This window comes from Carcharhinus amblyrhynchos, unplaced genomic scaffold, assembly GCF_965287045.1.
Source record: "Carcharhinus amblyrhynchos unplaced genomic scaffold, sCarAmb.v2.hapA chromosome_111, whole genome shotgun sequence".
Taxonomy (NCBI): domain Eukaryota; kingdom Metazoa; phylum Chordata; class Chondrichthyes; order Carcharhiniformes; family Carcharhinidae; genus Carcharhinus; species Carcharhinus amblyrhynchos.
Window position 1 is genome coordinate 70,001 of NW_027649851.1, and position 22,500 is coordinate 92,500.

Sequence of the window (22,500 nt, forward strand, 5' to 3'; positions counted from 1 at the left end):
TGTCAGAGCTGCACCCCAGGAAAATCACTCAAGATTTATACTCTGATGAAGGGTCATCCAGACTTAAAACATTAGCTCTATTCTCTCTCCACAGGTCCTGTCAGACCTGCTGAAATTTTCCAGCATTTTCTGTTTTGTATAAAATTTATGCTGTAATTAAGATGGGCCCTGGGGTAAGGGGTGGTGGTGGGGTATTTGACAGGAATGATGTGGAGATGCCAGCGTTGGACTGGGATAAACACAGTAAGAAGTCTTACAACATCAGAGTAAAGTCCAACAGGTTTACTTGGCAGCAAGAGCCACTAGCTTTCGAAGTGCTGCTCCTTCATCAGGCGAGTGGGAGTTCACATATAAAGACACAACTCAATTTACAAAATAATACTTGGAATGCAAGTCTTTGCAGGAAATCAAATCTTAAAGGTACAGACAGTGTGAGTGGAGAGAGCGTTAAGCACAGGTTAAAGAGATGTGTATTATTTCCAGACAGGACACTTAGTGCGATTTTGCAAGCCCAGGCAAGTCATGGGGGTTACAGATAGTGTGAATTGTCAGTGACATGGCCTCCACAGCTTTCTGTGCTAGACAATTCCACAGGTTCGACAGATAGTGTGCATGTCACACCATCTGTGACTCCCATGATTTGCCTGGACTTGCAAAATCTCACTAATTGTCTTGTCTGGAGTTAACACCTTAACCGTCTCTCCACTCACTTTAAGACTTGATTGCCTATAAAGAGTCACATGCCAATAATTATTTTGTAAATTGATTTTGTATCTTTATACGCCCTGTTTGTGAATGGAACTCCTACTCACCTGACGAAGGAGCAGAGCCCCGAAAGCTAGTTGCATTTGCTAGCAAGTAAAGCTGTTGGACATTAACCAATGTTGTGAGACTTCTTACTTTGATAGGAATAACATGGGGAAAAAGACAAAGGGAATATAAATGGTGATAAAGGCTGGAGCATGGTGCTGATAGCCATTAAGAGACGGGAATGTGTACACAGTAAACTGTGTGTTGTACATTAGAAGAGCAGTTGAACCAGGGTTATGTCACCCTGCTAGGTTCATGGAAATGATTCCGGGTTCAACATGAAACAACGATAGAGAGACATTCCCCCTGAGTATGACACACCATCTTGCTCATTCCCCTGTGCCCATGGCACAATCTGTATCTATTTGTCTACTGTCATATTTCCCAGCAGAATAATGTAACCACGTGTCTCTCTGTGTGTTCAGAATCCTCTGATACTGACTCATAGATCATACAAAATTCATCCTTTGACAGTGCGGCACTCACTCGGCACTGACCCTCTGACAGTGCAACACTCCCTCAGTACTGACCCTGTGACAGTGCAGCATTCCCTCAGCACTGACCCTCTGACAGTGCAGCACTCCCTCAACACTGACCCTCTGACAGTGCAGCACTCCCTCAGTACTGACCCTCTGACAGTGCGGCACTCCCTCAGCACTGACCCTCTGACAGTGCGGCACTCCCTCAGCACTGACCCTCTGACAGTGCGGCACTCCCTCAGCACTGACCCTCTGACAGTGCGGCACTCCCTCAGCACTGACCCTCTGACAGTGCGGCACTCCCTCAGCACTGACCCTCTGACAGTGCGGCACTCCCTCAGCACTGACCCTCTGACAGTGCGGCACTCCCTCAGCACTGACCCTCTGACAGTGCGGCACTCCCTCAGCACTGACCCTCTGACAGTGCGGCACTCCCTCAGCACTGACCCTCTGACAGTGCGGCACTCCCTCAGCACTGACCCTCTGACAGTGCGGCACTCCCTCAGCACTGACCCTCTGACAGTGCGGCACTCCCTCAGCACTGACCCTCTGACAGTGCGGCACTCCCTCAGCACTGACCCTCTGACAGTGCGGCACTCCCTCAGCACTGACCCTCTGACAGTGCGGCACTCCCTCAGCACTGACCCTCTGACAGTGCGGCACTCCCTCAGCACTGACCCTCTGACAGTGCGGCACTCCCTCAGCACTGACCCTCTGACAGTGCGGCACTCCCTCAGCACTGACCCTCTGACAGTGCGGCACTCCCTCAGCACTGACCCTCTGACAGTGCGGCACTCCCTCAGCACTGACCCTCTGACAGTGCGGCACTCCCTCAGCACTGACCCTCTGACAGTGCGGCACTCCCTCAGCACTGACCCTCTGACAGTGCGGCACTCCCTCAGCACTGACCCTCTGACAGTGCGGCACTCCCTCAGCACTGACCCTCTGACAGTGCGGCACTCCCTCAGCACTGACCCTCTGACAGTGCGGCACTCCCTCAGCACTGACCCTCTGACAGTGCGGCACTCCCTCAGCACTGACCCTCTGACAGTGCGGCACTCCCTCAGCACTGACCCTCTGACAGTGCGGCACTCCCTCAGCACTGACCCTCTGACAGTGCGGCACTCCCTCAGCACTGACCCTCTGACAGTGCGGCACTCCCTCAGCACTGACCCTCTGACAGTGCGGCACTCCCTCAGCACTGACCCTCTGACAGTGCAGCACTCCCTCAGCACTGACCCTCTGACAGTGCAGCACTCCCTCAGCACTGACCCTCTGACAGTGCGGCGCTCCCTCAGCACTGACCCTCTGACAGTGCGGCGCTCCCTCAGCACTGACCCTCTGACAGTGCGGCACTCCCTCAGCACTGACCCTCTGACAGTGCGGCACTCCCTCAGCGCTGACCCTCTGACAGTGTGGCTCTCCCTCAGTACTGACCCTCTGACAGTGCGGCACTCCCTCAGCACTGACCCTCTGACAGTGCGGCACTCCCTCAGCACTGACCCTCTGACAGTGCGGCACTCCCTCAGCACTGACCCTCTGACAGTGCAGCACTCCCTCAGCAGTGTGTCGGCCTGCTGTTTTTGGGGTTGGTTTTCTGCGGTGGGACTTACACCCCTGACTTTTTGACTTATCTGTTGATCTCAGGAAAGCTGTCAGCAGATTTACTTTGAATTTATACATCAGAAAGATATTTTCTATCTGTTCCTTTGATCAGAATTAATCAATACATCTCTGGCTGCTGATTTGCTATGTTCTTTACTGATAATTCTTTGCAGTTTCGATTGGATCCCGTCCTTCTAGATTATTCTCATACTGACGAGGCTGGAACCTCACCGGATGTCATTTCTTACAGATGCTTAATTTAGTGAAGTTTCGAGTACCTTTCAGCGGAGCCGAAAGCAGATACAATCGAGCAATCATGTTGAGTTCTGACCTATTTACTGACGGGATGTGGCTAGACCAGCATTCATTGCCCATCCCCAATTTCCCCATGAGAAGCTGGTGGTGAGCTGCCTTCTTGAACCGCTGTGGTTCCTGAGGTGATAGTCATGGAGATGTACAGTTCAGGACAAGGCCCTTCAGTCCATTACGTCTGTGTTGGTCATGTACAAACTCCCCCACCCGCCACCCCCCTCCTCCTCCAGCGCCCCCCACTCCCCACCACGATTCGAATCCCATTTTCCAGCGCTTGGCCCATAGCCGTGTTTGCCTTGCCATTGCGAGCGTGCACCTCAATACCTCCTAAACGTTATGAGGATCTCGCCCTCCACCACCCTTTCGGACAGTGAGTTCCAGACTCCCACCATCTGTGGTTAGCACTGCTACTCCACAGCGCCAGGGACCCGGATTCGATTCCTGGCTTGGGACACCGTCTGCATGGAGTCTGCACCTTCTCCCCGTGCCTGCGTGGGTTTCCTCCAGGTGCCCCGGTTTCCTCCCACACTCCAAAGGTGTGCTGATTAGGTATATTGGCCGGGCTAAATTCTCCCGCAGTGTACATGAACAGGCACCAGAGTGTGGCTACTTGGGGAATTTCACAGTAACTTAATTGCAGTGTTAGTGTAAGCCCATTTATGACAATAGCAAATAAAACTTTAAAAAACTCTGGTATGCTCAGAATGCTGTGAGAGAGGGGGTTCCAGGATTTTGACCTTGCAACAGTGAAGGAGCTGCCAATATAATTCCAAGTCAGGATGGTGAGGGATTTGGAGGGGAACCTCAAGGTGGTGGTATTTCCAGGTACCTGCTGCCCTTGTTCTTCTAGATGGTAGCGGTCATGGGTTTGGAAAGTTCTGCTTAAGTAATATTGGTGAGTTCCTGCAGTGCATCTTGTGGATGGTACACACGGCTGCTACTGAGTGTCGGTGTCGGAGGGAGTGAGTGTTTAGGTGTCGGAGGGAGTGAGTGTTTAGGTGTCGGAGGGAGTGAGTGTTTTAGATGTTGGAGGGAATGAGTGTTTAGGTGTTGGAGGGAGTGAGTGTTTAGGTGTTGGAGGGAGTGAGTGTTTAGGTGTTGGAGGGAGTGAGTGTTTCGGTGTTGGAGGGAGTGAGTGTTTAGGTGTTGGAGGGAGTGAGTGTTTAGGTGTTGGAGGGAGTGAGTGTTTAGGTGTTGGAGGGAGGGAGTGTTTAGGTGTCGGAGGGAGTGAGTGTTTAGGTGTCGGAGGGAGTGAGTGTTTTAGGTGTCGAGGGAGTGAGTGTTTAGGTGTCGGAGGGAGTGAGTGTTTAGGTGTCGGAGGGAGTGAGTGTTTAGGTGTTGAATGGTGCGCTGAACGGTGTGTTGGATGCTTGTTGGCCTTTTAAAGGAAGGCAGCGGCATTGTGTGCACAGCAGGATCCCATTAACTGCAAAGTGGGAGTGACCCGACCATTTCTCATTTCTGTGGAGCAGTGACTGATTCCCGAGTACTGGATTCAGAGAGGAACGCTTACTGGAGTGTTCCTACATCTCCACTGCAATCAGTTCCAATCTCCCGTGTTTGTCAGGGTTGTGGCAGCATTTGTACGCTGCAGTGGCAGAGTTTGACAATATCTTTCTCAGTGAAATGATTCTGTCAGCCTCGCTGTTTCCGAACTCCCCTGACCTAACGGTAAGACAGAGTGGGAGCTTCCGGAAGCCAGAGGTAGCTCAGAAACAGACCACAAGTTCATATCCTGTGGATGCTCTCTGTCTCTCCCCTCTCTCTGTCTGTTTCTCTCACTCCCCTCACTCTCTGTCTCTCTCTCTCTCTCCCGCTTCTCTCTATTGATCTGCTGCCATCAATCTCTCTCTGTCTATCTGTCTATCCGTCTCTTTCTCCCTTCTGTCTCGCTCTCTCTCTGATTATACAAAGAACAAAGAACAACCCAGCACAGGAAACAGGCCCTTCGGCCCAACGAGCCCTCGCCGCCATCTTACAAAGCATTTTCCTACACCTACCTTGACCCGTGTGTATGCGAATATAAGAACATAAGAACATAAGAAATAGGAGCAGGAGTAGGCCATCTAGCCCTTCGAGCCTGCCCCGCCATTCAATAAGATCATGGCTGATCTGTCGTGGCTCAGTTCCACTTTCCCGCCCTCTCCCCATAACCCTTAATCCCCTCTCTTATCAAAAACCCATCAACCCGCGTCTTAAAAATATTGAGCGAGGCAGCCTCCACCACTTCAACGGGCAGAGAATTCCAGAGATTCACCACCCTTTGAGTGAAGAAGTGGTGAATTGGTACCCCTATTGTAACCGGATTCAGGGGAGAATAGTGTAGGGTCAATTTGGTAAAACCAATCAGCCTAAGAGCACATCTTTGGGGTGTGGGAGGAAACCGGAGCACCCGGAGGAAACCCACGCAACCACAGGGAGAATGCACAAACTCCCACAGACACAGACCCAAATCCATGTATCTGCACAGCTAGCAGTGCTAGTCCCCGAGCTGTTGTGGCACCCGTCTGCTGGTCCAGGATTAAGCACACACAACGACACAAAGTACTAGGCCACTCCCGGAACCTCCAAGAGTAACCCACGCATGACCCACCGTGTGCACGCCCCTCGTTTGACAACAAGGTGGACCGACACACCTGCAGAGTAAAAGAGACAAAACATTAACATGTAGTATTACATTTCCAGTATCGTCCTGAGGCTCTGACCCTTTTTAAAACCGTCTCCTATAACCCTCCATCCCTGTTTCGCTCATGTGTCTATCTAAGTAAACCTTAAACAAGTCCAGCGTGCCTGCCTCCACCACCTTACTTGGTAGCACGTTCCATACCCCACGACCCTCTGTGTGAAAAACCTCCCTCTAGTATCCAAATTATACTTCTCCCCCCTCACCCTTAGCTCGTGGCCTCTCGTGATAGTTGTCTCCAATCTAGGGAAAAGCCTGCCACCGTTGACTCTATCGATACCCTTCATTATTTTATACACCTCTATCAGATTCCCCCTTAATCTCCGTCTTTCTAAGGAGAAGAGCCCCAGTTTACCCAATCTTTCCTCATAACCCAGTCCTTCCATACCAGGCAGCATCCTGGTAAACCTCCTCTGCACTCTCTTCAGGGTCTCCACATCCTTCCGTTGTAAGGTGACCAGAACTGGACGCAGTACTCCAAATGCGGCCTAACCAATGTTCTGTACAACTGAAGCGTTAGACGCCAGCTCTTATACTCTATACCCCTTCCTATAAAGGCTAGCATTCCATAAGCTTTCTTCACAACCTTCTCCAGCTGGGTTGCCACCTTCAGAGACTTGTGCACTTGCACTCCCAGGTCCCTCTGCATTTCTATACTCTTAATCGGTCTACCTTTTATCACTAACTCCTCCCTGCATTATTCCTTTCAAAATGCATCACCTCGCATTTGTCAGGATTAAATTCCATCTGCCATCTATCTGCCCAATATACCAGCCTATCTATATCCTGCTGTGTCACCTGACAATCTTCCTCACTATCCGCCAATCCTGCCATCTTGGTGTCATCTGCAAACTTGCTGATCACACCACGTACGCCCTCTTCCAAGTCGTTCATATATGTTACGAAAAGAGGTCCCAGTACTGAGCCCTGCGGCACACCACTGGTGACAGACCTCCAGCTAGAAAAGGACCCTCTCTATTTGTTTCTTCCTTCCGTTTCTCTCTGCCTCTCAAGCTGTCTTTCTCTCTCCTGCTATCGCTTTCTCTCTCTTGCTATCACTTTTTCTCTCTTTCATTCAGACCTGTGTCTTCTCACTCTCTTTTTCTCTATCACTCCATCTCTCTCTCTCTGTTTCTGTTCCCCAATCCAACAATCTGATTCTTCCTCTTTCTGTACACCTCTATTCCTGTCTTCTCCACCTTCTCTCCCTCCTCTGTCTCACTTCCTATTTGTTTTTACTCTCTCTCCCCCCTCTCTACTATCTCTCTTTCTCTCACCATATTTCTTTCTGTCTTTCTTTCCCTCTTGCCCTTTCCTCTTTCTTTATCCCTTCCTCTCCCCCCCCATTTCTCTCCCTGTCTTTCCCCTCTCTGTTTTTCTGTTCTTTCTCTCTCCCTTTTGCTATTTATTTCTTAATGTCACAAGTAGGCTTACATTAACGCTGCGATGAAGTGACGGTGAAAATCCCCTAGTCACCACACTCCAGCACCTGTTCTGGTACACCGAGGGATAATTTAGCACGGTCACTGCACCTAATCCACACATCTTTGGACTGTGGGAGGAAACCGGAGCACCCGGAGGAAACACACGAAGACAACATGCAGACTCCACACAGACAGTGACCCAAGCCGGGAATTGAACCAGGGTCCTTGGAGCTGTAAGGCAGCAGTGCTAACCACTGTGCCACTGTGCTGTTCCACCACCACCATGCCGCACCCCTCTCTATCCTTGCCTCCCTCTATGTGTCTCAGTTTAAAATCTCTCGCCAACTTTCTGTTGTTAAATCTCTGACCAGTCTTACCTCTCACTTGGTGCTGCATTCATAAGGCATAGGGGATTCTTGATTTTATTAGTTGAGGCACAGAATGTAAGAGCAGGGAAGTTATAAGAACATAACATAAGAACATAAGAAATAGGAGCAGGAGTAGGCCATCTAGCCCTTCGAGCCTGCCCCGCCATTCAATAAGATCATGGCTGATCTCTCGTGGCTCAGTTCCACTTTCCCGCCCTCTCCCCATAACCCTTAATCCCCTCTCTTATCAAAAACCCATCAACCCGCGTCTTAAAAATATTTAGCGAGGCAGCCTCCACCACTTCAACGGGCAGAGAATTCCAGAGATTCACCACCCTTTGAGTGAAGAAGTTCCTCCTCAACTCTGTTCTAAACCGCGCCCCCCCTTTATCTTGAGGCTGTGCCCCCTAGTCCTACTGTCCTTTCTGAGCGGGAAGAGTCTCTCCACCTCTATCCTATCCATCCCATTCATCATCTTATACGTCTCAATGAGATCTCCCCTCATTCTTCTAAACTCTAACGAGTACAAGCCTAGTTTATTCAGCCTCTCCTCATATCTCAACCCCCTCAACTCCGGTATCAGCCTAGTAAACCTCCTCTGCACTCCCTCCAAGGCCAAAATATCCTTGTGTAAGTACGGCGCCCAAAACTGCACACAGTACTCCAGCTGCGGCCTCACCAGTGCCCTATACAGCTGCAGCAAGACCTATGATGGAACTGTATTAAACATTCATTAGGCCAGAGCTAGAGCACTGTGTGCAGTTCTGGTCACTGCACTACAGGAAGGATGTGATTGCACTGGAGAGGGAGAAGATTCACCAGGATGCTGCCTGGGATGGAGCGTTCCGGCTATGAGGAGAGGTTGGTTAGGCTGGATAGGCCAGCATCCAGAGAGTTTTCCTCAGAACAAAGAAGGCTGAGGGGAGGGACATGATTGAGATGTACAAAATTTTGAGGGACGTAGATAGGGTGGACAGGAAGAAACTTTTTCCCTTATGTAGAAACTCTGAAAATGGAAGCAGGAGGAGGCCATTTGGCCCTTCAAGCCTGCTCCACCATTCATTTTGATCATGGCTGATCATCAAATTCAATATTCTGATTTCCCCCCTTCCCCCCTTGATCCCTTTAGCCCCAAGAGCTATATCTAATTTCTTCTTGAAATCACACAATGTTTTAGCCTCAACTACTTTCTGTGGGAGTGAATTCCACACACTCACCACCCTCTGGGTGAAGAAATTTCTCCTCATCTCAGATCTAAAAGATTTCCCCCTTATCCTCAAACACTGACCCCTAGTTCTGGACTCCCCCCACCATCAGGAACATTCTTTCTGAATTCAGTAGTCGAGGGGTCATTAACCAGTGGCAGTGATTTCCAGGAAGGGGCAGGACATTTAGAGGGAATGTGAGGATTCACCCAGAGGATAGTTCATAAGTTTATAAGAGATAGAGCAGAATTAGGCCATTCGGCCCATCGAGTCCACTCCGCCATTCGATCGTGGCTGATATGCTCCTCATCCCCATTTTCCTGTCTTCTCTCCATGACCCTTTAACCCATTCCCTATTGAAAATCTGTCTAACTCCTCATTAAATGTACTCACTGTCCCAGCATCCACCGCACTTTGGGGTAGCGAATTCCACAGATTCACAACCCTTTGGGAGAAGTAGTTTCTCCTCAACTCTGTTTTAAATTTGCTCCCCCTTATCCGAAGATCTCGCCCTAGAATGTCCCACCAGTGGAAGCATCTGCTCCATGTCTACTTTATCCATACCTTTTATACCTGAATTTGACCTTCCCTCATTCTTCTAAATTCCAGACAGTATTGGCCTAAGCTGTTCAATCTCTCTTCGTATGACAAACCCCTCATCCTCGGAATCAGTCTGGTGAATCTCCTCTGAACTACCTCCAGTGCCACCACCTCCTTCCTCAAATACGGGGATCCAAAACTGTGCACAATATTCCAGGTGTGGCCTTATTATGGGTGCTGGGAATCTGGAGCTCGCTGTCTTAATGATCTGGCCTCCACAACCTTCTATGGCCAAGTGCTCCACAGATTCACAGACTGAAGAAATTCCTCCTCATCTCTGTTTTAAAGGATCGTCCCTTTAGCCTGAGGTTGTGCCCTCTGGTTCTAGTTTTTCTGCTGGAAACATCCTGTCCATGTCCACTCTATTCAGGCCTTGCAGTATCCAGTAAGTTTCAATAAGATCCCCTTCTCATCCTTCTAAACTCCGATGAGTACAGACTCAGAGTCCTCAACCTGCTCCTCATACGATAAGCTCTTCATTCCAGGGATCATTCTTCTGAACCTTCTCTGGATCTTTTCCAAAGACAGCAAATCCTTCCTTAGATACAGGGCCCAAAGCTGCTCACAATACTCCAAATTGGATCTGACCAGAGCCTTTGCAGTCTCAGAAGTACATCCCTGCTCTTTTTCTAGCCTTCTTGATATGAATATTGCATTTGCCTTCCTAATTGCTGACTGAACCTGCACGTTAATCTGAAGAGAATTTGAACAAGGACTCCCAAATCCCTTTGTGTTTCTGATTTCCGAAGCATTTCCCCATTTATAAAATAGTCTGTGCCTCCATTCCTCCTTCCAAAGTGCATAGCCTCACACTTTTCCACATTGTATTCCATCTGGCTCTTCCTGCTCACTCTCCTATCCTGTCCAAGTCCCTCTGCACTCCGCCTGCTTCCTCAATACTCCCTGTCCCTCTACATATCTTCGCATCAGCTGCAAAAACTTAGCCACAATGCCTCAGCTTCTCTCTCCACAGATGCCAAGAGTCTTGCTGAGTACATTGCAGCACGTTCTGAGTTTATTTCTGACTTCCAGTGTAATTGTATCCGAGGAGATTTTAATTTAACTGTGATGTGCAGAGAAGTGATTGCTGAACAAGTCACGCTAACACCGTGTGTGCACTGTCACGCTAACACCGTGTGTCACGCTAACACCGTGTGTGCACTGTCACGCTAACACAGTGTGTCACACTAACACAGCATGTGCACTGTCACGCTAACATAGCATATGCACTGTCACGCTAACACAGTGTGTGCACTGTCATGCTAACACAGCATGTGCACTGTCACGCTAACACAGTGTGTCACGCTAACACAGTGTGTCACGCTAACACCGTGTGTGCACTGTCACGCTAACACAGTGTGTCACACTAACACAGCATGTGCACTGTCACGCTAACATAGCATATGCACTGTCACGCTAACACAGTGTGTGCACTGTCATGCTAACACAGCATGTGCACTGTCACGCTAACACAGTGTGTCACGCTAACACAGTGTGTCACGCTAACACCATGTGTGCACTGTCACGCTAACATAGCATGTGCACTGTCACGCTAACACAGCATGTGCACTGTCACACTAACACAGTGTGTCACGCTAACACAGCGTGTGCACTGTCACGCTATATGCATTGTCACGCTAACACAGTGTGTGCACTGTCACGCTATATGCACTGTCACACTAACACAGTGTGTGCACTGTCACGCTATATGCACTGTCACGCTAACACAGTGTGTGTACTGTCACGCTATATGCACTGTCACGCTAACACAGTGTGTGCACTGTCACGCTATATGCACTGTCACGCTAACACAGCGTGTGCACTTTCACGCTATATGCACTGTCACGCTAACACAGCGTGTGCACTGTCATGCTAACACAGCGTGTGCACTGTCACACTAACACAGTGTGTCATGCTAACACAGCGTGTGCACTGTCACGCTATATGCACTGTCACACTAACACAGCGTGTGCACTGTCACGCTATATGCACTGTCACGCTAACACAGTGTGTGCACTGTCACGCTATATGCACTGTCACGCTAACACAGTGTGTGCACTGTCACGCTATATGCACTGTCACGCTAACACAGCGTGTGCACTGTCACGCTATATGCACTGTCACGCTAACACAGCGTGTGCACTGTCACGCTATATGCACTGTCACGCTAACACAGCGTGTGCACTGTCATGCTAACACAGCGTGTGCACTGTCACGCTATATGCACTGTCACGCTAACACAGCGTGTGCACTGTCACACTAACACAGTGTGTCATGCTAACACAGCGTGTGCACTGTCACGCTATATGCACTGTCACACTAACACAGCGTGTGCACTGTCATGCTAACACAGCGTGTGCACTGTCACGCTATATGCACTGTCACGCTAACACAGTGTGTGCACTGTCACGCTATATGCACTGTCACGCTAACACAGCGTGTGCACTGTCACGCTATATGCACTGTCACGCTAACACAGCGTGTGCACTGTCATGCTAACACAGCGTGTGCACTGTCACGCTATATGCACTGTCACGCTAACACAGTGTGTGCACTGTCACGCTATATGCACTGTCACGCTAACACAGCGTGTGCACTGTCATGCTAACACAGCGTGTGCACTGTCACGCTATATGCACTGTCACGCTAACACAGCGTGTGCACTGTCACACTAACACAGTGTGTCATGCTAACACAGCGTGTGCACTGTCACGCTATATGCACTGTCACGCTAACACAGCGTGTGTACTGTCACGCTATATGCACTGTCACGCTAACACAGTGTGTGCACTGTCACGCTAACACAGTGTGTGCACTGTCACACTATATGCACTGTCACGCTAACACAGTGTGTGCACTGTCACGCTAACACAGTGTGTGCACTGTCATGCTATATGCACTGTCACACTAACACAGTGTGTGCACTGTCACACTATATGCACTGTCACGCTAACACAGTGTGTGCACTGTCACGCTAACACAGTGTGTGCACTGTCATGCTATATGCACTGTCACGCTAACACAGTGTGTGCACTGTCACACTATATGCACTGTCACGCTAACGCAGTGTGTGCACTGTCACACTATATGCACTGTCATGCTAACACAGCGTGTGCACTGTCACGCTATATGCACTGTCACGCTAACACAGCGTGTGCACTGTCACGCTATATGCACTGTCATGCTAACACAGCATGTGCACTGTCACGCTAACACAGTGTGTCACGCTAACACCGTGTGTGCACTGTCACGCTAACATAGCATGTGCACTGTCACGCTAACACAGCATGTGCACTGTCACACTAACACAGTGTGTCACGCTAACACAGCGTGTGCACTGTCACGCTATATGCATTGTCACGCTAACACAGTGTGTGCACTGTCACGCTATACGCACTGTCACACTAACACAGTGTGTGCACTGTCATGCTATATGCACTGTCACGCTAACACAGCGTGTGCACTGTCACGCTATATGCACTGTCACGCTAACACAGCGTGTGCACTGTCACGCTATATGCACTGTCATGCTAACACAGCGTGTGCACTGTCACACTATATGCACTGTCACGCTAACACAGCGTGTGCACTGTCACGCTATACGCACTGTCATGCTAACACAGCGTGTGCACTGTCACGCTATATGCACTGTCACACTAACACAGTGTGTGCACTGTCACGCTATATGCACTGTCACGCTAACACAGCGTGTGCACTGTCACGCTATACGCACTGTCATGCTAACACAGCGTGTGCACTGTCACGCTATATGCACTGTCACACTAACACAGCATGTGCATGAGGCAAGAAACAGTGTTGCTTCCTGAGAAACTGAGTGTGTTCTGCAGATAGCGGTCAAAGGAGATAAGACCACAGATATCCAGAAATAACGCACGCAGCTGCTGCCCTATCGTACATACATACACACACATACATACACAGAGACACATTTACAGTTACATTAGGAAACTCGTAACCACATCTTGACATCACATTCTGCCTTGATAACACGACTTGATACAGGCCCGATTATAGCTCATCACTGACTTCAGGTCTCATTCAGGCCCTCACTTCCTCCACAATCAAATCCTCTGACACAATTTGGACGATTGCCCATATTGACCATCGCTCCAAACTGTGGTCATCCCAAAGTCCACTTCCTCTGACCGAACTCACATCAGCCTCTGCTCCATTCTCAGCCCCAAATTCATTAATTTACAAAACTGCCAGCAAAATAGGGATTCAGTCTGACGACACCTGTTCTTTACCACCTTCGCCTCACTCGTTCCATCCCTGTAACCTCCTCCAGCACCTTCAACCCTCCCTATCTCTGTAACCTCCTCCAAGCCCTACTATCCTCCCTACCACCGTAACCTCCTCCAGCCCCAACACCGCTCCCCTAACTCTGTAACCTCCTCCAATCCCAACACTGCTCCCCTAACTCTGTAACCTCCTCCAGCACCGACAACCCTCCCTATCTCTGTAACCACCTCCAGCCTCTATAACCCTGTCTCTGTAACCTCCTCCAGCCCCTATGAAGGTGCCTATCTCTGTAACCACCTCCAGCCCCTACAACCCTCCCTAACGTTGTAACTCCCTCCTGTGTAACTTGCTCTGGTTTCCTCCAACAGTCTGAAAGACGTACTGGTTGGGTGCACTGGCTTTGCTGAATTCTCCTTTTTTTAACTTTATTTATTATTGTCACAAGTCGGCTGACATTAATACTGCAATGAAGTGACTGTGAAAATCACCTAATCACCACACTCCGGCGCCTGGCCGGGTCAATGCACCGAACCAGCACGTCTTTCGGGGCTGGGGGAGGAAGCCGGAGTACCCGGAGGAAACCCACGCAGACACGGGAAGAACATGCAGACTCTGCACAGATAGTGACTTGAGCTGGGAATCGAACCCAGTTCCCTGAAGCTGTGAGGCAGCAGTGCTAACCACTGTGCCACTGTGTGTGTGTGTGTGTGTGTGAGGGCATTTAAGAGTTAGGGACATTGTCAAAGACAACCAATTTCCTTCCCTGAAGCACATTAGTGAACCAGATGGGTTTTTCCGACAATTGCCAATGGTTTCGTGGTCATCAGGAGGTTCTTAATTCCAGACTTTTATTGCATTCAAACTTCACCATCTGCCATGGTGGGATTCGAACCCAGATCTTGCCCAGAGCCTCTATGCCACCGCCTCCCCTGATATCCTCTGCTGTGTCCGATTCTCACCTCAAGTGCAAATGTTGGTGTTGCAGCTGTGCTTCCCATGGTCAGGGCTGCAGGATACAGCAATCCAATCCTTGTCCTCATTCTGGAGGAATAGACTTCCCGCTGCCTAGCCCAATCCAACCATTCACTATCCTTCTCAGGTACCATTCCGAGTGCCCTGTCGCTGCCCGCTCCAACCGCACGGCATTCCATTTGGAGAAAAAGACCCTCCAAGATGGAGCAGAAGTAGGCCATTTGGCCCATCGCACCATTCAGTAGGAGTGTGACTGATCTGATGTGGTAGTCCTCAAGCCTACTTTCCAACCTTATCCCCATAACCCTCGATTCCCTTACTGATTAAAAATCTGTCTATCTCTGCCTTAAGCATACTTTAAGAAGTCCCACGATACCAGGTTAAAGTCCGACAGGATTATTTGGTAGCAAAAGCCACTAGCTTTCAGAGCGCTGCTCCTTCATCAGGTCAGTTTCACATCATTTCAACACACTTAATCCAGACTCTACAGCTCTGCGCAATAAAGAATTCCATAGATTCACTACCCTCAGGGAAGAGATTCCTCCTCATCTGAAAGGGTTAGTAATCACAGAAGCTTAATAATGGCATAAAAGGCTATGAGAAAAAATACAGAGAAGTCACTACCGATAAGCACCAAGGCCTTTAGTCTGAGACAATTAATTAGCTCAGACATCCGGACCGAGGAGGAGAGTGTTATACACAAACTGGGACATCAATAATAACTTGTAACAGTGATAAACATAGAAACATAGAACAGTACAGCCCAGTACAGGCCCTTCAGCTCTTGATGTTGTGCCGAGCTATGTCCAAACCCAAGATCAAGTTATCTCCTCCCTATCGTTCTGCTGCGCTCCATGTGCCTATCCAATAACCGCCTGAAAGTTCCTAAAGTGTCCGACTCACTATCACAGCAGGCAGTGCATTCCACACCCCAGCCACTCTCTGAGTAAAGAATCCACCTCGGACATCCCTCCTAAATCTCCCACCATGAACCTTATAGTTATGCCCCCTAGTAACAGCTACATCCACCCAAGGAAATAGTCTGTGCACGTCCACTCTGTCTATCCCTCTCATCATCTTATAAACCTCTAGTAAGTCACCTCTCATCCTCCTCCGCTCTAAAGAGAAAAGCCCCAGCTCCCTCAACCTTTCCTCATAAGACCTACCCTCCAAACCAGGCAGCTTCCTGGTAAATCTCCTCTGCATTCTCTCCAATGCTTCCACATCCTTCTTATAGTGAGGTGACCAGAACTGAACATTATATTCCATATGATGAATTAGGTTAGCTAACATGATTACCTCTTAACGCTGATTGGATATTATAATTAAGCAGGCGTGTAATGATTATGATTAGCTTTAATATCTGTACCTTATGGATGATGTAACCTTAATCAATAACTGAGAGGGGATAGAGAAAACTCCTATATCTTAATTGGTATAAATTACTTGTAATTGAATTTGAAACAGGGCTCTGGCTAGTTTGCAGCACAAATCTGTGACTTTCCAGGGTCCACGTGATATAGTTTGTTGAAAACAGCTCTTTAAGAGAACTCTGTGGCTTGGTCTGGTTACTTGAAGGTTAAAGCTGTGATCAATTAAAAGGCTGAACATCAAAGCCTGCAACACCATTGCCGTTTTAACAGGGCGACCACTCACTCTGAGATTTTGCCCTCTGGTCCTAGACCCTCCCTGTCAAGCTCCCTGAGAAACCAACGCTCATAGAATCCCACAGTGCAGAAAGAGGCCAATCGGCCCATCGAGTCCGCACCGACCACAATCCCACCTAGGGCCTAACCCCATAACCCCATACATTTATCCTAACTAGACCCCCTGACACTAAGGGTCAGTTTACCATGGCCAGTCAACCTAACCTGCAGATCTTTGGAGTGTGGGATCACCCGGAGGAAACCCACACAGACCTGGGAAGAATGTGCGGTCTCCACACCGTCACCCAAGGCCTGAATCGAACCTGGGTTGTGAGGCAGCAGAGCTAACCACTGTGCCACCATGCTGGCCCTCTCATGTCGCAATAAGGTCACCTCTCATTCTTCTGAACTCCAATGCGTACAGGCCTGTTCAAGCTCTCCTCTTGAGAAAATCCCTCCAAACCAGGGTTCGGCAGAGTGAACATTCCTGGATTTTTTCCTTAGATAAGTGGCATAAAATTGTTCACAATATTAGGAAGGGGAAGGGAAGTTGTGTTCTGGCTGTAGGCTGACTGAGTTTGCATTCCTCTCTTTGACAGAATGTATCAAGGGGGACATCTGGCCCAACCTTACTGGAAATGGCAGAAAAGGTAAGAATCCTGGGTAGTCACCACACCAGGAATCTCAGCTTTCCCACCGAGCAAAAATATACTCTGTCTGAGGAGGTGTCCTGGCAATGTCCTTCGTCAGGTAGATTACTGGGTTATAGATTAGCTTACTGAGATAGGGAGGGTTGTAGGGACTGGAGGAAGTTACAGAGATAGGGAGGGGTGTAGGGGCTGGAGGAGCTTACTGAGATAGGGAGGGTCGTAGGGGCTAGAGGAGCTTACTGAGATAGGGAGGGTTGTATGGGCTGGGGGAGCTTACTGAGATAGGGAGGGTTGTAGGGGCTGGAGGAGCTTACAGAGATAGGGAGGGTTGTAGGGGCTGGAGGAGCTTACAGAGATAGGGAGGGTTGTAAGGGCTGGAGGAGATTACAGAGATAGGGAGGGGTGTAGGGGCTGGAGGAAGTTACAGAGATAGGGAGGGTTGTAGGGGCTGGAGGAGCTTACTGAGATAGGGAGGGTTGTAGGGGCTGGAGGAGCTTACAGAGATAGGGAGGGTTGTAGGGGCTGGAGGAGCTTACTGAGATAGGGAGGGTTGTAGGGGCTGGAGGAGGTTACAGAGATAGGGAAGGTTGTAGGGACTGGAGGAGCTTATGGAGATAGGGAAGGTTGTAGGGGCTGGAGGAGGTTACAGAGATAGGGAGGGTTGTAAGGGCTGGAGGAGATTACAGAGATAGGGAGGGGTGTAGGGGCTGGAGGAAGTTACAGAGATAGGGAGGGTTGTAGGGGCTGGAGGAGCTTACTGAGATAGGGAGGGTTGTAGGGGCTGGAGGAGCTTACTGAGATAGGGAAGGTTGTAGGGGCTGGAGGTTACGAGATAGGGAGGGCTATAGGGGCTGGAGGAGGATACAGAGATAGGGAGGGTCATAAGGACTGGAGGAGGTTACAGAGATAGGGTGGGTTGTAAGGGCTGGAGGAGATTACAGACATAGGGTGGGTCATACATACTGGAGAACGTTAGAGATAGGAAGTATTGTTGGGCTGGAGGAGGTTACTGAGATCGGGAAGTGTGTAGGAGCTGGAAGAGGTTACAGGGATAGGGTGGTTAATAGAGACTGGAAGGGGTTACAGAGATATGATTGGAGGTGCTGGAGGAGGTTACAGAGATAGGGAGGGAGACAGGGCTGGGGAGTGTTTGAAAAGTAAGGTGAGAATGAGCAGAAAGTGGAATCGTTGTGGGTGGAGATTAGGAACAGCAAAGGGAGGAAGATGCTGGTGGGTGTCGTTTATAGTCCCCCGAATAATGATCTGGAGGTGGGGCGGGCTGTTAACACGCAAATAAGTGCGGCGTGCAGGAATGGGACCGCGATAATCATGGGGGATTTCAATCTACATATTGATTGGTTGACCCATGTTGGACGCGATGGGCTCGAGGAGGAGTTCTTGGAATGCTGCCGGGATAGTTTCCTCGAACAGTGTGTGTTGGAGTCGACGAGGGAGCGAGCTATCTTGGATCTGGTGCTATGTAATGAGGCGGGTAGAATTAGGGACCTTGCGGTGAAGGATCCTCTTGGGAAGAGTGATCATTGTATGGTGGAGTTCCTGATGCAGATGGAGGAGGAGAAAGTGGGTTCCCGGACACGCGTCCTTTGTTTGAACAGAGGGGAGTACGGTAGGATGAGAGAGGAAATGGCGAATGTTGATTGGGGGAGTGTGTTGGATGGTAGGTCTGCTGAGGAGCAGTGGAGGATCTTTAAGGAGATCTTTCTTGGTGCTCAGCAGAAATTTATTCCGATGGTTAAAAAGGACCGTAGGAGGAGAGGTAATAAGCCGTGGGTAACGAAGGAGGTGAAGGAAAGTGTTAAATTAAAAGCGGAGGCGTTTAGAGTAGCTAAGAGTAGTGGGCGAGAAGAAGATTGGGAGAGGTTTAAATGTCAACAAAGATTGACAAAGAAGTTGATAAAGAAGGGTAGGAGAAACTATGAAGCTGGGCTCACGCTTAATATAAAAAAGGACAGCAAGAGTTTTCATAAATACATAAAAAGAGGCTGGCTAGGGTGAACGTTGGACCCTTAAAGGGTGAGAGGGGGCACTTAGTGGTAGGGGATGGGGAAATGGCTGAGGCCTTGAATAACTTTTTTGTTTCTGTCTTCACGGAGGAAGACGTGAATAATTTGCCGGGTGTTAGCGATGGAAAGATGGCAGGACCGGAGGGTCTCGATGACATTATTGTTACTAGAGAGGTGGTGCTCGACAGACTGGAGGGGCTGATTGTGGACAAGTCCCCAGGACCGGATGGAATGCATCCGAGGGTTCTGAAAGAAATGGCGGAGGTGATAGTGGATGCCTTGATGATTATTTTCCAAACGTTGCTGGATTCCGGGGAAGTGCCGGAAGATTGGAAAACGGCTAATGTTATGCCGTTGTTTAAGAAGGGTGGCAGGCAAAAGGCAGGGAATTATAGGCCGGTTAGTTTAACGTCTGTTGTAGGAAAAATGTTAGAATCCGTGATCAAGGAGAAAATAGCGAGGCATCTTGAGAGGAATTGCTTGATAGAGCAGACGCAGCATGGTTTCGTTAAGGGGAAGTCGTGTCTGATGAATTTATTGGAATTCTATGAGGATGTGTCTAGGGTGGTGGATAGAGGAGAGCCGGTGGATGTGGTGTTTCTTGATTTTCAGAAGGCGTTTGATAAGGTACCTCACAAGAGGTTATTGCAGAAGGTCAGGGGGCATGGAGTTGGGGGTAGGGTGTTAGCGTGGATAGAGGATTGGCTGTCAAATGGGAGGCAGAGAGTGGGAGTCAATGGGTGCTATTTGGATTGGCGGTTGGTGACTAGTGGAGTGCCCCAGGGGTCGGTGCTGGGGCCTCAACTATTCACCATTTATATAGATGATCTGGAGGAGGGAACCGAGTGTATGGTGTGGAAATTTGCTGATGACACCATGATTGGTGGAACGGCAAATTGTGCGGAGGGTGTGGAGAGTCTGCAGAAGGATCTAGATAGGCTGGGCGAATGGGCCAGGAACTGGCAAATGGAATTTAATGTTGGCAAGTGCGAGGTGGTCCACTTTGGTAGGAAGGATTATTACTTACGTGGTGAAAAACTGCAGCAAGCGACAGTGCAGAGGGACCTCGGGGTCCTTGTGCATGAGTCGCAAAAACCCAGCCTGCAGGTGCAGCAGGTGGTCAGGAAGGCGAATGGGATGCTGGCCTTCATAGCGAGGGGGATTGAATATAAAAGTAGGGAGGTCTTGCTGCAGCTGTATAGGGCATTGGTGAGGCCGCAGCTGGAGTACTGTGTGCAGTTTTGGTCGTCGCACTTACGCAAGGATATTTTGGCCTTGGAAGGAGTGCAGAGGAGGTTTACAAGGCTGATTCCGGAGTTGAGGGGGTTGAACTATGAGGAAAGGCTGAATAAACTAGGCTTGTACTCGTTAGAGTTTAGAAGAATGAGGGGAGATCTCATTGAGACATATAAGATGATGAATGGGATGGATAGGATAGAGGTGGAGAGGCTCTTCCCACTCAGAAAGGACAGTAGGACTAGGGGGCACAGCCTCAAGATAAAGGGGGGGTGGTTTAGAACAGAGTTGAGGAGGAACTTCTTCACTCAAAGGGTGGTGAATCTCTGGAATTCTCTGCCCGTTGAAGTGGTGGAGACTGCCTCACTGAATATTTTTAAGACACGGGTTGATGGGTTTTTGATAAGAGAGGGGATTAAGGGTTATGGGGAGAGGGCGGGAATGTGGAACTGAGCCACGACAGATCAGCCATGATCTTATTGAATGGCGGGGCAGGCTCGAAGGGCTAGATGGCCTACTCCTGCTCCTATTTCTTATGTTCTCATGAATGTTTTGGGTGGTGCAATGGTGGGTCAGTTGGTAATGGAGACCAGCAGAGCAGGGAGAGGCTGAGTGTGATGTGCAGTGTGAAGATTAGCAGAGAACTGAGGGCAGAGTGTGAGTTGCCAGTCTGGAACTGGGTGGCAGGAGTGAACACGAGAGGTCACACACGGCTGGGCCAGCGTTTCTACAGTGGATCAGCTACATCAGTGTCAGAATCGGGCGTGGATTGTACATGTCCAAATAATTTCCAAACTCTGCTCAGCTCCCTCTTGTCCTTCTCTGTCACAGCATGGGAGTGGATTCCTGCCTCGACAAGGCTGATGAACAGCACGGACTGCGCATCTGGAGGGTGGAGAAAATGAAACTCGTGGCAGTGCCCACGTCAAAATTCGGGACCTTTTTCACAGGAGACGCTTACCTGGTCCTACACCGAGATGAGGACAGTGCACACTTACACATCTGGCATGGTAAGAGCCAATGGAAATGTCTTACCGACTGTATCTCTGTTGATGGGAATCCAGCTCCCTCACACTGTCCTCCCCTCTCCCCCCCAGCACCCTGTGTTACTGGCTGTATCTCTACTGATGTTAATACAGCTCCCTCACACTGTCACTCAGTAACCCCTCTCCCCCCCAGCACCCTGTGTTACTGACTGTATCTCTACTGATGTTAATACAGCTCCCTCACACTGTCACTCATTAACACCTTAAACCCCCCCACCCCCCCAGCACACTGTGCAATCTTTTGGGGTCAGTACTGAAGGTGTGCTGCACCATCAGAGGGTCAGTGCTGAGGGAGTGCTGCACTGTCAGAGGGTCAGTGCTGAGGGAGTGCCGCACTGTCAGAGGGTCAGTGCTGAGGGAGTGCCGCACTGTCAGAGGGTCAGTGCTGAGGGAGTGCCGCACTGTCAGAGGGTCAGTGCTGAGGGAGTGCCGCACTGTCAGAGGGTCAGTGCTGAGGGAGTGCCGCACTGTCAGAGGGTCAGTGCTGAGGGAGCGCCGCACTGTCAGAGGGTCAGTGCTGAGGGAGTGCCGCACTGTCAGAGGGTCAGTGCTGAGGGAGTGCCGCACTGTCAGAGGGTCAGTGCTGAGGGAGTGCTGCACTGTCAGAGGGTCAGTGCGGAGGGAGTGCTGCACTGTCAGAGGGTCAGTGCGGAGGGAGTGCTGCACTGTCAGAGGGTCAGTGCTGAGGGAGTGCCGCACTGTCAGAGGGTCAGTGCTGAGGGAGTGCCGCACTGTCAGAGGGTCAGTGCTGAGGGAGTGCTGCACTGTCAGAGGGTCAGTGCGGAGGGAGTGCCGCACTGTCAGAGGGTCAGTGCTGAGGGAGTGCTGCACTGTCAGAGGGTCAGTACTGAGGGAGTGCCGCACTGTCAGTTCTCTGGGAACGCTAACCGCTGTGTTATCCAAGTCAAATTAAATGTCTGCTGTGAGCAGAACATTCTTTGAGCCTCACCCTGATACAAAACCCAAATACTGCAGATGCTGGAATCTGAAACAAGAATGGAAAATGTTGGAAATTCTCAGTAGCCTGACACCATCTGTGGGGAGAGGATAGAGCCAACAATTTGATTCAGATGGCCCTGCATCACACCTTATCCTGAGGTAATTACTTTCATCTCCTGCAACATCCCAAAATTGAGGAGTTTTCCCGACCACATTCCTGGCCCGGTACTTTGGTAGG

General features: G+C 49.8%; 1 protein-coding gene across 1 annotated transcript in view; it reads left to right on the plus strand.

Moving 5' to 3' along the window:
* The window catches only part of LOC145338623 (macrophage-capping protein-like), a 47,790-nt gene that overhangs the window by 3,915 nt on the left and 21,375 nt on the right, over positions 1 to 22,500 (plus strand). Inside the window, exons 2-3 of the mRNA XM_080182999.1 lie at positions 16,967 to 17,017; positions 21,109 to 21,287. Of these exons, the coding sequence (XP_080039125.1) occupies positions 16,968 to 17,017; positions 21,109 to 21,287 (229 nt within the window). The 5' untranslated portion in view covers position 16,967. The remainder of the gene's footprint in view (positions 1 to 16,966; positions 17,018 to 21,108; positions 21,288 to 22,500) is intronic.